The 16,626-nt window shown below is 40.5% G+C and overlaps 1 protein-coding gene across 1 annotated transcript in view; it reads right to left on the bottom strand.

The window, feature by feature from the left end:
• TMTC1 (transmembrane and tetratricopeptide repeat containing 1) overlaps window positions 1–16,626 on the bottom strand; it is a 311,926-nt gene that overhangs the window by 268,979 nt on the left and 26,321 nt on the right. Inside the window, exons 3-5 of the mRNA XM_027541632.1 lie at window positions 11,157–11,230; window positions 7,336–7,512; window positions 840–1,031 (exon numbers count right to left, since the gene is read on the bottom strand). Coding sequence (XP_027397433.1) covers window positions 840–1,031; window positions 7,336–7,512; window positions 11,157–11,230 — 443 coding nt within the window. The remainder of the gene's footprint in view (window positions 1–839; window positions 1,032–7,335; window positions 7,513–11,156; window positions 11,231–16,626) is intronic.

The raw sequence follows: 16,626 nt of genomic DNA on the forward strand, positions 1-16,626 counted from the left end.
GTTAATGAGATTATGTATTTGCTTGGAAACCTGCCTTTCTTCAAGATTCATGTCAATCATTTTATGGCCCAGATGACTCACCTTGTGCCAATGCAATCTCAAAATGCATGTTGTGGGTGAGGGGCCTGGTGCCATTCTCTGAGTTATGAGACATTTCTTTTCTCTAATTAGCAGCCTGCGAGTAGGTATATAACTTCCTGTTAAAGACTAGCAGGGGGACACTCTTTCTGCCCCCTTCTGATGTCTATGTCAGAAGCTGTCTCTTTTATACTTTAATAAAACTCTAATACACAAAAGCTCTGAGTGATCAAGCCTTGTCACTGGCCCTGGATTGAATTCCTCTCCTCCAGAGGCCATTTTTGAATCCAAGGCCAAAAATGAATCCTGGCATTTTTCACGGCTCAGCAACAACCTTTCATTATCACACACCAAAAGCAGGAAGTCAGGGTAGGGGAAGGCAGAGCTCTCCTCCCAAAGAAAACTGAGGGGCCTGTGCCCTGATGTGCAGGGCTCTTCCCCCAGGGAAGCAGCAGAATGCTTGTACTGCTTAACTGAGGCTTCACAGCCTCATCTCTTCTTCCAAATAACAGCAGCCAGCAGGGCTTCTACTTCTTCCAGCTACTCCTTTCTTATCTGATATGACACAGGGAAGGCCAGGGATAGGGAAAAGAAGGAAGGAAGAAGGAGGAAGGGAAATGGGGAAGGGAAAAGAAAGGAGGGTAACAGGAGTGGGGGTGTTCCAAAGAAATGACTCGGTGCTTCACTTCTCCAGTGATCCCCCTGCAACAGGTGATGCTGGATGGTGAAAACACACAAGGTCAAGGAGCCCAGTCCAGTACCTCATCAAGGACCACACAGCTCCAGGAGACACAGGGAATCCACTGCTCTTGGGTTCAGACGGCATGGCATGGCAGCCACCCCAGGCTCCTTTGTGAGGGAACCGCTGCTGCTTCCCATTCTCCCGGAGAGGGTGTGCTGTCGGGGAGCTTCCAGGCTGCTGTGGGCTGCGCTGATGGATGACCCCGTTGCTCCTAATTGTGAGGAGGAAACAACGTCAAAAGGAGCAACAAGACCTGCAACAAGGAACAGCATCCCCTATCCCCTCCCCAAGCCCTGTTCCTTGGAAGCAAATATTCATCAATCTTTTAGCTCTTTTGTTTCTGGTATTTATCACAATATTTTAAAAATAACATTAAATAATAATGTTATTTCCAATTTTAGAACTTGTCATATTGGCTCATTACAAGAGAAGATGTATATTCAATCCTCTTATGTGGTCACCAATACACATACAGACACTCTTCATTTCTTATCTTCCTCATACATTTCTCTCATAATATAAGTTGAATTCTCATAACTTAGCTGAAGGGATATTTGGGATTTACATTATTATGATCTTGTAAAATTGTGTTCACAGATGATCCATGCAACATATTCTCATATGTTCTTCCATGAATCCTCTGAGATATATTCCATAACATTAGCTGGGCAAAAATTTTAAAGTCTGACACTACTCAGGGATGGGGAGAATGTGGAACAAGAGGATTCTCATCCACTGCTGCAGTTATTTCAAGAGAATGGCTCCACATCAATACACTGAATGTGTATCTATCTGTGGGCCCACAACCTCACTTCTGTGGTTATGCCCTGGAGAAACCTGCAGGTATGTGCACACAACATTTGTTTGCAGCATGGTATATAATAACCGAAAAAGGGGAAACAACCTAAATTCAGAATCCAAAAGGATGGATGCGTGTATGCTAAGTCACTTCAGTCCTGTCCGACTCTTTGTGACCCTAAGGATTGTAGCCCGCAAGGCTCCTCTGTCCATGGGATTCTCCAGGCAAGAATACCAGAGTGGGTTGCTGTGCCCGCCTCCAGGGGATCTTTCCGACCCAGGTATTGAACCCACATCTTTTATGTCTCCTGCGTTGGCAGATGGGTTCTCTACCACTGCACCACCTGGGAAGCCCTTATTCTAAATTAGCAGATAAGAATTTCTGGGAAAAGGAGACACAATTTTGTGAGATTCTCAACGAGTTAAGACTCTCCAATACAGGCAGATCCTCTGAGCTCGTATCCTGCTACTAATGTGAGCCCAGGCTCTGGGCTGCAGATGCCCTGGGAGGTTACTGGCCCCAGTCACATGTGCCCCATGGAGGCAAGTGCTCAGGGGTAACCCTGTGAGTCTGGAGTTACACAGACAGAGTCTAAATTGGGGATGGGTGACCCTGGAGAGGTTACTTTCTATGCCTGTACTTTCTGCTCTGTGAAACAAGGGTAACAGTTGTTAGTAGTAAGTGACTTCATATCTGTAAATGGCATGGTCCTATTCCTGGAACATAGCCTTCACTCAAGAGATACTGTTAGTGACCAGGTATTGCCAAGAGAAGACTCTACACATGGACATCACCAGATGGCCAACACTGAAATCAGACTGATTATATTCTTAGCAGCCAAAGAAGAAGAAGCTCAATACAGTCAGCAAAACCCAAGACCGGGAGCTGACTGTGGCTCAGATCATGAGCTCCTTGTTGCCAAAATCAGACTTAAATTGAAGAAAGTGCAGAAAACCACTAGACCATTCAGGTATGACTTAAATCAAATCCCTTATGATTATACAGTGGAAGTGAGAAATAGATTTAAGGGACTAGATCTGAGGGACAGAGTGCCTGATGAACTATGGACGGAGGTTCGTGACATTGTATAGAGACAGGGATCAAGACCATCTCCATGGAAAAGAAATGCAAAAAGGCAAAATGGCTGTCTAAGGAGGCCTTATAAATAGCTGTGAAAAGAAGAGAAGCAAAAAGCAAAGACGAAAAGAAAAAATATAAGCATCTGAGTACAGAGTTCCAAAGAATAACAAGAGAGCTAAGAAAGCCTAACTCAGCGATCAATGCAAAGAAATAGAGGAAAACAATAGAATGGGAAAGACTAGAGATCTGTTCAAGAAAATTAGAGATACCAAGGGAACATTTCATGCAAAGATGGGCTTGATAAAGGACAGAAATGGTATGGACCTAACAGAAGCAGAAGATATTAAGAAGAGGTGGCAAGAATGCACAGAACAACTATACAAAAAAGATCTTCACGACTCAGATAATCACGATGGTGTGATCAGTCACCTAGAGCCAGATATCCTGGAATGTGAAGTCAAGTGGGCCTTAGGGAGAATCACTACAAACAAAGCTATTGGAAGTGATGGCATTCCAGTTGAGCTATTTCAAATCCTAATAGATGATGTTGTGAAAGTGCTGAACTCAATATGTTACAAATTTGGAAAACTCAGCAGTGGCCCCAGGACAGGAAAAGGTCAGTTTTCATTCCAACCCAAAGAAAGGCAATGCCAAAGAATGCTCAAACTACTGCACAATTGCACTCATCTCACGCGCTAGTAAAGTAATGCTCAAAATTCTCCAAGCCAGGCTTCAGCAATACATGAACCGTGAACTTCCAGATGTTCAAGCTGGTTTTAGAAAAGGCAGAGGAACCAGAGATCAAATTGCCAACATCCGCTGGATCATGGAAAAAGTAAGAGAGTTCCAGAAAAATATCTATTTCTGCTTTATTGACTATGCCAAAGCCTTTGACTGCGTGGATCACAAGAAACTGTGGAAAATTCTGAAAGAGATGGGCATACCAGACCACCTGACCTGCCTCCTGAGAAATCTGTATGCAGGTCAGGAAGCAACAGTTAGAACTGGACATGGAACAATGAAATGGTTCCAAATAGGAAAAGCAGTACGTCAAGGCTGTATATTGTCACCCTGCTTGTTTAACTTATATGCAGAGTACATCATGAGAAATGCTGGGCTGGATAAAGCACAAGCTGGAATCAAGATTGCTGGGAGAAATATCAATAACCTCAGATATGCAGATGACACCACCCTTATGGCAGAAAGTGAAGAAGAACTAAATAGCCTCTTGATGAAAGTGAAAGAGGAGAGTGAAAAAGTTACCTTAAAGTTTAACATTCAGAAAACAAAGATCATGGCATCTGGTCCCATCACTTCATGGCAAATAGATCAGAAACAGTGGAAACAGTGGATGACTTTATTTTGGGGGGCTACAAAATACAGCAGATGGTGATTGCAGCCATTAAATTAGAAGATGCTTACTCCTTGGAAGGAAAGTTATGACCAACCTAGATAGCATATTCAAAAGCAGAGACATTACTTTGCCAACAAAGGTCCATCTAGTCAAGGCTATGGTTTTTCCAGTGGTCATGTATGGATGTGAGAGTTGGACCATAAAGAAAGCTGAGTACTAAAGAATTAATGTTTTTGAACTGTGGTGTTGGAGAAGACTCTTGAGAGTCCCTTGGACTGCAAGGAGATCCCACCAGTCCATCCTAAAGGAGATCAGTCCTGGGTGTTCATTGGAAGGACCGATGTTGAAGCTGAAACTCCAATACTTTGGCCACCTGATTCGAGGAGCTGACTCATCGGAAAAGACCCTGATGCTGGGAAAGATTGAGGGCAGGAGGAGAAGGGGACAACAGAGGATGAGATGGTTGGATGGCATCACCGACTCTAATGGACACAAGTTTGAGTAAACTCCGGGAGTTGGTGATGGACACGGAGGCCTGGCATGCTGCGGTTCATGGGGTCGCAAAGAGTCGGACACAACTGAGCGATTGAACTGAACTGAATCCTTGTTACCTGTTCTCAGTTCTTTTCTACCAAGTTCATGACTGTACTCAGGTCCTCATGTAATTACTTACGTAATGTTTGTCTTCCCCCAGCACTGCCCTTTGTGGGAAGGAATCTTATCTGTCTTATTTGTGGCCAGGCACAAAATGGGAATGCATTAAACAGGTGGATAAAATGATGCAGGAAAGAAAGAACGCCTCCACCTACGCATAGATGCTGGTGGTTGTGAGAGCTAAAAGTTACTAAAACCAAAAAACCCCATAAACTATGAAGTATGCAACTTCCAAGCTACATATCAGCAGTTATTATTTTTTTCATAGAACTTTCAGCAGTTTGGTATGGTGAAGGTCAAGAAAATTACTAAAGCACTAAAAGAGATAATTATCCTCTTTGAAAAAAGCCTAGCTCAATAGTGACCAAATGAAGAAGAAAGGACTATAAGGAACCATGTGTTGCGGAGTCCTAAGACCAAAGGAGCTAAGACTTCGAGTATAAGTATACACAAAAGAATGCTGCCTGCCATCAAATTATCAGCCACTGAAGCTGGCCCCATGTGTACCCTAAGGGAATTCAGAATGGAGAAAAACAGGATACTGACCCTAGACAGCTGACATGCATATCAAAGGAAAAATTTAATGAGCCCAGACTCTTGCATCTTTCAATATACTGCAAAGCACTAAATCATTAACTTGAGATGTCTGATTTTTTGTGATTAGCACTCTTTTGAGTTTCAACTATAGGCTTTTTTCTCCCCAGCAGCACAAACTCATATATCGTAGTTCCTCCCTCACCTCTATGGAACAGTTCCCTTACAGCTATCTGAGGACTTTCTCAGGTTATAAGTCCTTAGTAATGGTCCCAAATAAAACGCAATTCTCAACTTTCAAGTTGTGTGGGTGTTTTTTTCAGTCGATATGAGGTGAAAATATCTCTGGACAGGACCAGAGGGGAAGATCTCCCGCCACTTGTCACAGAGCAAAGGTGGTACACACAAAGAGGAGGCAGAAGCAAGTGGAGAGCCAGAGGAGCGGATAGGAAGGCCAGCAATGCAATTACTGCGGTGGGTCAAGAGGACTCCTATGAGCCAAGCGGAGGTCCTCTGGCTTTCCCGGTTTAAGCTTGGGTCAAAATGATAACTAGGCTCCTTCCTTTTACATGCCTCTGAGATTCGGAGAGACCTAACAGAGTACTAAAATCTATTTAAATTATCTCCAAGTACACCCAGGCAGGAAAGTGATCAGAATTTAATGACTCCTCTCAGCTTGTTGACATGCAATAGCACTGCTCTTATCTTTGTGTCAAGAAGTATAAAGAGGTAGCGAATGGGATAAAAAGGCAGGATTTTTTTTTAAAAGATAAAATTCTTCCAGACAAGGCCAGAGAATAAATCAGCTGCATTTATTAAAAGTTCAAATGTAAGGACCTTATAATTACTGAAAAATGGGGTTTGCATGTCAAATTGTTAGTAAATCCTGAGGAAGAAAATCACAGTATGTGCCTGAACTTTAAAACGCCTTAGTCATTCTTATCATCTATAACCCACAGGACAATATGAAAGTGCCTAAGTTTTTTAAATGAAAACAGGCTACTAAATAAACTTGCTCTTTAACTTGAATATGATATGCAATAATTATTCCTGTATGGTTTAGACTGATCTGTTGTAGAATTCCAAAAACACACCCCCCCGCCCCCCACCGCCCCATTCAAAATTTAGGTAAATACACCACCCCTCAAGCTAGTAAACAGACTCCAATTTAGCAGTGTTCTTTGAAGGATAGCACTTATGTGAATGCAGAGATTCTAGGCAAGCTGTTAACAAACTATTACCATTTGTAACTACTCTCCTGTGTGAATCAAGATTTCTCAGTGTTATACAAGCAAAACAATCTAGTGATATAAACTTGCAATTAGCATAGGTACTTTTCAATTCCAAATTTGGTGCTCACAAAAACTTTATAATCCTCATTGACACAAGTGTGAAGAGTCTGAACACATACAATGCAACTATCTTAAGGAAATAAGCCTTACTATATTATGGTTGGAGAAGGCGATGGCACCCCACTCCAGTACTCTTGCCTGGAAAATCCCATGGATGGAGGAGCCTGGAAGGCTGCAGTCCATGGGGTCGCTGAGGGTCGGACACGACTGAACGACTTCACTTTCACTTTTCACTTTTATGTATTGGAGAAGGAAATGGCAACCCACTCCAGTGTTCTTGCCTGGAGAATCCCAGGGACCGGGGAGCCTGGTGGGCTGCCGCCTATGGGGTTGCACGGAGTCGGACACGACTGAAGCGACTTAGCAGCATATATGGTCTAAGGTGAGGTTTGTTTTTATTTAGTCGCTCTGTCCTGTCTGCCTCTTTTGTGACCCCACAGACTGCAACCCACCAGGCTCCTCTGTCCTTGAGATCTCCCAGGCAAGAATACTAGAGTGTGTTGCCATTTCCTTCTCCAGGGGATCTTCCCAACCCAGGGATTGAACCTGTATCTCTTGTGTTTCCAGTGTTGGCAGATGGAGTCTTTACAACTGAGCCACCATGAAAACCCCCAAGATGAGGTTACATTTAACAGAATGTTGTATCTCTATTTTTTTAAAGAAAATTTGAAAACTATTGATTTAAGTAATTTTCCTTTGCATATCACGCACTGCTTGACAGCAAAACTTTGACATGACTTACGATTTATCATGATTGTGGGATAAAGAAAAGAGATCATAAACCAAGCACACGCCGAACACTGTGATGCCCGTCTCTTTCACCAGCATTGCACAGGTCCCCAGAAACAGACTGAGCAGCAGGAAGAAGGGAGAAGCCGTGGGAGGGAAACTTTCCCCAACACAACACTGGTCCACACTCCTGAAAAATAAAGTTGACATGGTTTTACTCCAAGAAGAAATATGGGTTGCTAAGAAATGCCACCTTTTAAAGGTAAGATCCAACACAGATTTCATTTTATTCTAAGTAGATGAGCAAAGATATCTTTAAGAATATAATTTGCAAAGGTGGGAAAAAGTAAATGACTGACAATGCTGAATTTGGTACTTAGATAAAAGCATATAAGTTATGGTAAAATATGGTATATAACAGAGGAACACTAAAAAACAATTTAAAATGCTAGTATATAGAGATATACTTAGTGACATGTAAAGATATTCAGGTGAATATATATTAAGTGAATAATATAAGCCACATGCGGAGAAGGCAATGGCACCCCACTCCAGTACTCTTGCCTGGAAAATCCCATGGACGGAGGAGCCTGGTAGGCTGCAGTCCATGGGGTTGCTAAGAGTCGGACATGGCTGAGCGTCTTCACTTTCACTTTTCACTTTCATGCATTGGAGAAGGAAATGGCAACCCACTCTAGTGTTCTTGCCTGGAGAATCCCAGGGACAGAGGAGCCTAGTGGGCTGCCATCTATGGGGTCGCACAGCGTCGGACACGACTGAAGCGACTTAGCAGCAGCAGCAGCAGCATAAGCCACATGCATGAACCCTGGAGCCAGGTTTCCTGGGTTCAGATCACAGCTCTGTTGTTAACTAACAAGGTAACAAGGGGCAGGTCAATGCCTCCCTGTGCCTCATCCTGTGTTTATCATCGTTATTATTATTGTTTTTGTGAAGGTGTTTTATATGTTTCTGTACAAAGAAAACACTGGATAGATACCAAAACACAATCATCATTAATATGATGAAAATACAGATGTTTTAGTCTTTTTCTTTTCTTCTGGCTGATCTGTTTTTTTTTTTTTTTAATTGAAGAATAGCTGATTTACAATGTTGTATTAGTTTCTAATCTGTAGTTTTAAGTATATTTTCCATGAGAATATTTAGGGAAAACTTTTTTTTTTCTCAGCATAATTTCCAGCAGGGATTTTCTAAAACCCTCCAGTTGCTGTAAAGTCTTTTTTAATCTTACAAAACAGAATCGGCTCCCCAGCAAGAAACCTCACAGCTCCTTCTGCAGGTGACACACCAATTTGTTCCCCCTCCTTGGTAGGACAATACATCTGCAGTTGTGACGTCTCACTGTTATTGTTATGTCTTGGAACAACTGCCTAAATTATATTCCAAATTTGTAGGAGACAAGCTTTTTCTCTGAAGCTTGTTGACACCTAAAATTACTCAAAGTGCGAATGACCTGCACAACAGAAAGCTGTAGCAATGTGGCTTCTTACCACACAGGTACGGATAGGCTGCAGACCCACTCACATTCCCAAGTTTATTAACACACAGAAAAGGCCTGAGAGATCAAGTTCACACTCAAGAGTGATTGTTAATCTTATTCTAACACCAGAGTAAACAGGAAACAATTGTTGAATTTGGGTTTACATTTTTAATATTTTCACAACACTTGTATATAACTAGCAATGCCATGAGGATTTCCCAGGTGGCACAGTGGTAAAGAGTCCTCCTGCCAGTGCTGGAGACCCAAGAGACACGGGTTCAATCCTTGGATCGGGAAGATGCCCTGGAGAAAGAAATGGCAACCCGCTCCAGTATTCTTGCCTGGAGAATCCCATGGACAGAGGAGCCTGGTAGCCTACAGTCCATGAGGTCACAAAGAATAGGACACAACTGAGCGACTAAGCAAACACTCATGCAATGCAGTGGGAGGCTACAAAGCCAGGATAGAAGCTTGGTCCTATATTAAGAAAAGGTTTTGCTCTTAAACCAAAACTTTATAAGGTTTAATTAAGTTCATTCTTGACCCAAGGTCTAAGCTAGTTTACAACAAGGATTCTCAGCACAGCTCAGGGAAGATGATTCTTTGTTACAAGGGCTGTCGTACAGGCTTCAGAATCCTTGGCCTCCACTCACATGCCAGGTGAGCAAAAATATCTCCAGACATTGCAAATGTCCCTGGGGACAACATGGACAAATTTCTCCCATATGGAGAACCACTGGTTTAGAACAGTGTTCCTTGCAGTCACTGTGTTTTCTAAGATTATAGGCCAATGAACTGACCCAAAGATCAAAGTTTATAAATCCTTAACTAGGCATCACTCCATGAAGCAGGGCAATGGTTCACTGTCCCCCCTTTATCTGGGCCAGCCACTGAGTCACTGCCCCCATTACATTCTTTTCTTTTTTTTTAGATTTTTTAAAACTTTGTTTATTTTTAATTTAAGGATAATTGCTTTACAGAATGTTGCTGTTTCCTGTCAAACCTCAACATGAATCAGCCATGCTGCTGCTGCTGCTAAGTCGCTTTAGTCATGTCTGGCTCTGTGTGACCCCAAGGACGGCAGCCCACCAGGCTCCTCTGTCCCTGGGATTCTCCAGGCAAGAACACTGGAATAGGTTGCCAGTTCCTTCTCCAATGCATGAAAGTGAAAAGTGAAAGTGAAGTCATTCAGTCATGTCCGACTCCCAGTGACCCCATGGACTGCAGCCTACCAGGCTCCTCCCTCCATGGGATTTTCCAGGCAAGAGTACTGGAGTGGGGTGCCCCTCCCTTTTGAACCTCCCTCCCATCCCCACCCCTATAGGTTGATACAGAGTCCCTGTTTGAGTTTCCTGAGCCATACAGCAAATTCCCATTAGCTATCTATTTTACATATGGTAATGTAAGTTTCCATGTTACTCTTTCTATTCAACTCACCCTTTCCTCCCCTCTTCCCATGTCTATAAGTCTGTTCTCTATGTCTGTTTCTCCACTGTTGCCCTGTAAATAAATTCTTCAGTACCATTTTTCCAGATTCTGTCTATATGTGTTAGAATACGATATTTATCTCTTTCTGACTCACTTCACTGTGTATAATAGGTTCTAGGTTCATCCACCTCATCAGAACTGACTCAAATGCATTCCTTTTTATGGCTGAGTAATATTCCATTGTGTATTACATCCTATTTTTAGCCCACCCCTTTGCCTATGTGGCTATGTCACAACTCAGGTGAGAATCTGATCATCTTTCGGGGAAAGAGGCAATATAATGGGAGATTGTTTTATTGCTTTTCAGTCTCACAAAGCAAGAAGCTTCTGTATTTTGATGAAAGGATGTACAAATTAGAAAATCACAGTTGAGAAATAGTGCTTTCAATTCAGCCTTGTCATTTTAAGCTTTAAGCTCCTTTAATGAGTATAATAAAGAGGCGGGGGGGAACTAAGACCAAAATGAAAAGGACAAATTAAACAAATCATAGTTAAATAGAAGACAGGACTATACCCAGTATAATTTGGCTCAGAGCTGATTTCAAATTCCATTCTCAGTAAGAGAAATCAAGAAGCTAGAGCTTATCTTCCCAGCACTGGGATAGCAGTCCTTTTAAGAGGCTATGACATAGTTCAGAATATGGCTGGAAAACAGAACAGCCTAGTCTTTGGTTAAGAGACAGTTTCCTATGCCAAGTCTCCAGGAAGCTCACGGTTATCTCACAGCCAAGAAGCTTCCCTCCTCTCTCAGGAAGGAGCTCAGAAGCTCACACAAACACACACAGCAGAAACTCCCAGGGAAGAGCATGATTGTAAACACAGACAAGGGCATTCTTAGCCATACATACCTATTATAGGAGAGAAAGGCCAAAAGAAACAGCAGGCATGCCAACACATCAGCTCTGCCAACAATTCCAGCCACCTACAAATTTTGAAAAAACAAAAACCTTAGAAAACCACTTTCTCAGAGACCCATAACAGAAATGTATTTGTTTTTAGAGGAATGAAAGAAACAGTACACTAGAAAACACATTATTCTTCAATTTCTGATATATGACTTCTGGTTATCTTAAACATTTAACAATAATTTTAAAGAAGGAGATAAGAAAAAAGGGGCAAGATTTTCATGCTTAACTTTATTTTTAACCTTTCTTGACTATAATACAACTCATAATCTATCATAATATAGTATTACATATAACATATTTTCAATATCATACATATATTATACTTACAAATATACTATATACATTATAAATTCCTATTTTATATTCAGATGTTCTTACATTATTGTACTTACATATATTTCATTATTTTATTTATATTATAAATTTTAATATAATATGCTATATATGTAAATCATGTTATAAATTATATAATATAAAGTTGTTTGTATATTTATAATTTATATGTATATATTATAATTTATATATACTATAATTATGCAACATAGTATACATTATTATAACAAATATCACATTAATAACATGTAATAACATTATATACATCATAATATATAATTTTAATTACATCTAAAGATATAAATAATATAACAGAAAGACAATGAAGACTTGTAACTGTTACAAACCTAAGATTGATGTATACCTGTGGCGGATTCATTTTGATATTTGGCAAAACTAATACAATTATATAAAGTTTAAAAATAAAATAAAATTAGAAAAATAAAGAGAAAAAAAAAAAGAAGCTAAAAAGAAACAGTGACTAATGACCATGGTTTTAGAAAATATACATCACAACTGAATTATTAAGGTATAAAGTAGCATGAATTACACAACCTACTATCAAATGTTTCAGAAAATAAAAAATATTTCTATATATTGAAGGAGAAAGAAAGCAAGGATGATAAAGCAAATGCTGCAAAAGGTTAAAAACTGGTGACTCTGGACAAAGAGTAATATGGTCTTTACACTTCTTAAATTTGAAATTTTGTTTTCAATGTGTTACTTCAGAAAGGTACTGAAATGAAAGACAGGTGGGGGATAGATGCCTATTTATAAATATTTGTATTATTTCACTATTTAAAACGTGTACATTTCTCTTAACTATTTTAAATCCAAGAAATAAAATTATGAAGGAAAAACTAGGGTATGGTTAAAAGAAAGTTTCAAAGAAAAGCTCACATGGGGAGGAAGAGTTTGCAAGAGAAATAAACAGATTTGACATTCAGGCACAGAAAACAGTTTCACCCAAATCACAGAGGACCTGAAGCCCATGATGTGTTGAAGAATCAATCAACAGTTAATAGCAGAAAATAGATTTCTGGGAAATATACCTATAAATATCCTCAAATAATGAGCAAACTTTGCAGTCATAAAGGAAAGGTGATGACACACACATGGAGCTACACCACCCAAGGCTTCAATATAGACTCCTCTTGCCATCTGAGTGAGACTCAACTTTGTCATCTTTAAGTTCTGAGATTTGGTTTTGTTATTTTTAAAATGACTATTACACCCCCTACCTCATGTTACTGCTGTAATAAGTAAAATGATATATTGGGTTGGCCAAAAAGTTCTTTGGGTTTTTAAATGAACTTTTTGGCCAACCCAATATATAAAGTGCCCACTCGGTGTTGATGCCCTTCTGTCTTCCTTTTCTCTGCAGAGCAAGGAAAGGAGACTCTTATCACTGAGGTTTTCCTGTGTGACATATAGAAATCATCTTTTTACATTGAAGTTTACATGTGTGATATTTTATGTTAACTTTACTAGATAATCTAATATATCTATTAGTTAAAATCTAAATAAAAAAATAATTCAATTAAATACCTGCATCAGGATGGATAGCGAGTCACATAATTGAGAAAAATTCTAGTCAAATCCACATCAAGAGAAACCTGGACACGGCCAAAGAATTTCAGGGGCAGTATAGAACTGAAAGCTCTTACCTAAAGTGGCTGTTCAGGCCACATGCTGTTCATTGATCCCTTAATCTATAAGGAACTTGCATGCCACGTCAGGAAGAATGCATGAGGGAAGTAGGCAGTGACAGTGTGGTTTCACTCAGTGTCAAGGCCCGGCTCAGACTCGCAGTCTGTAAAGCTACAACTGCACTCGATTCACTTCTGAAGTCTAGTTCTGCTCATTCTATATCACTGCCTCCTAGAGCACTGAGCTCAGCATCACCTGCAAGACTTCTGGAAGGTTAAACAGAGAGCCCAGCTGCTCAGCAACAAAGTCCTGGGATGAGGCCAGGCATCTGGGCCCAGAGGGACAGCTGCCACAGCACAACTGATGGTGGCCAACTCAGACACAGCAAGATTCACAAGTCGGTAGTGGGAGTACCAAGCTGGAGCAAGGCAATCACAAGCTAGGTGAGTGAAACCAACGCTGTGAAGGCGTCTGGAGCCCTGCTTCTCGAACTGTAGTCAGTTAGCTCTGCTGGGAAACAGCGGCAACAGCAGCATGTGCCAGCTGGATGTGCCCAGATATAAAGAATGTAGTGTCCCTTGGAGCAGAAGCTCAGAAGGGGTGTTGAAAAGTCAGCGCTAACATCGAGACTCTGCTGCCGGCTCCAAACCCCCACACAGTCACTGAACCCCTATTCTACATCCTTGTTAAGCTGGGGTCTCTGGGGGCAAGAAGGCTAGTGTCTTAAAAACAAAGTGACTGTCATTAGCTAATATATGTCCAGACCAGCCAAATACTGCAAGTCAATTTGTCAATGTCATCTTGTTCAGTAATTACATGTATCACTCCCTTCAACAAACATTTTCCAAGCACCTCCTCTTTGCCAGATATTATGCCAGCTGGAGGGATAAAGCCTGCCCCAAGCAGTTAGTATCTGGTGGGGAGTCAAAAAAGGGTATTAAGAAGTTACAAGGAAACTGCATGCATTGTAAAGGGGAGAAATCACAGAAGACTGAAGGGATTAATTTGGACTGCAGGATCCAGGAAGGGTTTGTGGAAATGCTGGTTGTATTCACTGGGACTTACAGGTCAGGCACAGAGGACTTCAGGAAACTCGAGACAGGAAGATGTGAATTCTGGGCCAGAAAGGGAATGCAGCATTCCAGGGAGAGGAAAGAGAGGTCTGTAAGCATGTGGGTGTTTCTGGCTGGGAAGGCATAAAGTGATGAGTGTGTGTGTGTGTGTGTGTGTGTGGGTGGGTGTGTGTTTAGTCGCTCAATCATGTCTGACTCTTTGTGACCCAATGGACTGTAGCCTGCTAGGCTCCTCTGTCCATGGGATTTTCCAGGCAAGAATACTGGAGTGGATTGCCATTTCCTTCTCCAGGGCGTCTTCCCGACCCACCCACGGATCGAATTCACATCTCCTGCATAGCAGGAGGATTTTTACCCACTGAGCCAAGACAAAGTGATGACAGCATGGATTACTGAAAAGGGGGCAGCAGTGAGCAACAGAAAGCAAAGATGAAATAAGTTGCAGCCCCTTGGGCCTGATTCCACAACAATGGAGGCTGAACCATAGGGTGCTGGGAAGTACAGAAAGACCGGTCAAAGATATCAATACAGAGATGGACAGTAATTATTTTTGCCCTCAAGCTGCAGGTTTCCATCACCAATTGGGTAGTTGTAACCTGGGAAATGTATTCCTTTAAGAAATACTTGAACATTTGAAAAACATCAGTGAACCTAATTGAGTTGAATGCAAATAATGTAACGTTCAGCTCTCTTAGCAAGCTTTACAGAATCACAAGTGGAAACTGCCAATTAGGGACTTCATTTGTCCCCAGAACTTGTTACTTCTTGGACTATCACTCATAGGATTTGTATGAAGTATACTATATGTACAAAGTTATTAATTATGTTATCTGCAAAATGAGTTCTCCTGGTGTCAGACTGAGCAGGAACACACACTTAACACAGAGCCACAGCTGAAAGCTGACATGCTGATTAGATCACGACCAATTTTTCCCCTAGTACTCTGTTCCAGCCTTGGAAATGCTCACCCTAACCTTCAACTCCGTGTGTAAGCATTTCCTGTTCTTGTTTTTGATTTGACATATGAGCATTCCTTCAAACAGTAATGTCTCTCTTAATGACTTAAGTTTTAATTCTCATAGGATAATTTCAATGATTTCCTCCATTTTCCTAATTTCTCTACTGATTTTTCTCATGATTCAGAGTTAAGAAAAAACCCATAAATTTCCCAAGAAATATACTATCAGGAAACCCAAGAATCACAAGGTTTTCAATGAGGAAAGTCTATCTTATTCACTGTATAGCCCTGCATTGATTGACTAGATTCCAGTCACTCAAATATTTATTGAAAAATTAAGTAAATAAATTAATTTGTTCATCTCTATTTAAGGTGGAAATAATTTTTCCTTCACTGAAATTCTAGTTTTATTAGAACATATTGCTTTGTCTTGTATGTTTTTATGTGTACGCTCTTTGGCTTTCTAGAGGCTTATGAACAAACTGTGGGTAGGGAACCCCACTGCCCATTCACATATCCCCTTGGCACCTGACACAGGGCCTGTACCAAACAAGTACTCATTAACAATTTGTTGATTATATAATTAAGAAAACAAATCATTAATCATATCAACATGCTTAAACTAAACCTTCCTCCCCCCCAATTCAAACCCACTATCCTTCCTGTCATAATTGATGGTCCCATATTTATTCTTGTTTAACAGAGAGGGGATATATTCTACTAATGTAGAATATACATTATTCTTTCACCACACTATGGTCTGTTTTTCTTTTTTTTAATCATTTATCACTGTTTTCATAACACACATTTCTTTTTTTACTATTCCTCTGTCCTCCTTTTTAGAAACCTAAACTAATATCTATAATTAAATAATGGTCTCTAGATTTTACTTTCCAGTATAGTCTATTATGTAGGTCTAATTTCTTTACTTTCTTATGCCTCCCCTATCTTCTTGTAAATGCAAATAGTTTAAAATTTTTCCCTAAATAAATGTCCATCTCTCAGGCTGCTTTGTCCCCATAATTGTGTTACCATGGATTTTTTTTTTCCCCGATTAGTATGAAAGTTGGTTGAAACTCTTTCTTAAAGGTCATTTTGCTAACAGAATTTTCCCTTTTTCTTAGATTTCAACCTAACTCTATCAGTTCATGATCACACTGAATTTTATGCTCTCCTTTTCTGCAAGCACCGAATCAGGACTGGTCTTATTCTACTCATTTGTTCTTTCCTACACAAATTTTCCCCAACACCCTCTAAGCATGAATTTTCAAATCTATCTAAGAAACTGTCAGAAACATAATGAAGTCAATGGGCTTAGATTAAAACATTGCCATTGACCCAGTGTCATATGTTCTATATGGCGAGGAGTAGTGGTCCTTGATTATTTCTCTTCATC

Source organism: Bos indicus x Bos taurus, chromosome 5 (assembly GCF_003369695.1).
Source record: "Bos indicus x Bos taurus breed Angus x Brahman F1 hybrid chromosome 5, Bos_hybrid_MaternalHap_v2.0, whole genome shotgun sequence".
In the NCBI taxonomy this organism is placed as follows: domain Eukaryota; kingdom Metazoa; phylum Chordata; class Mammalia; order Artiodactyla; family Bovidae; genus Bos; species Bos indicus x Bos taurus.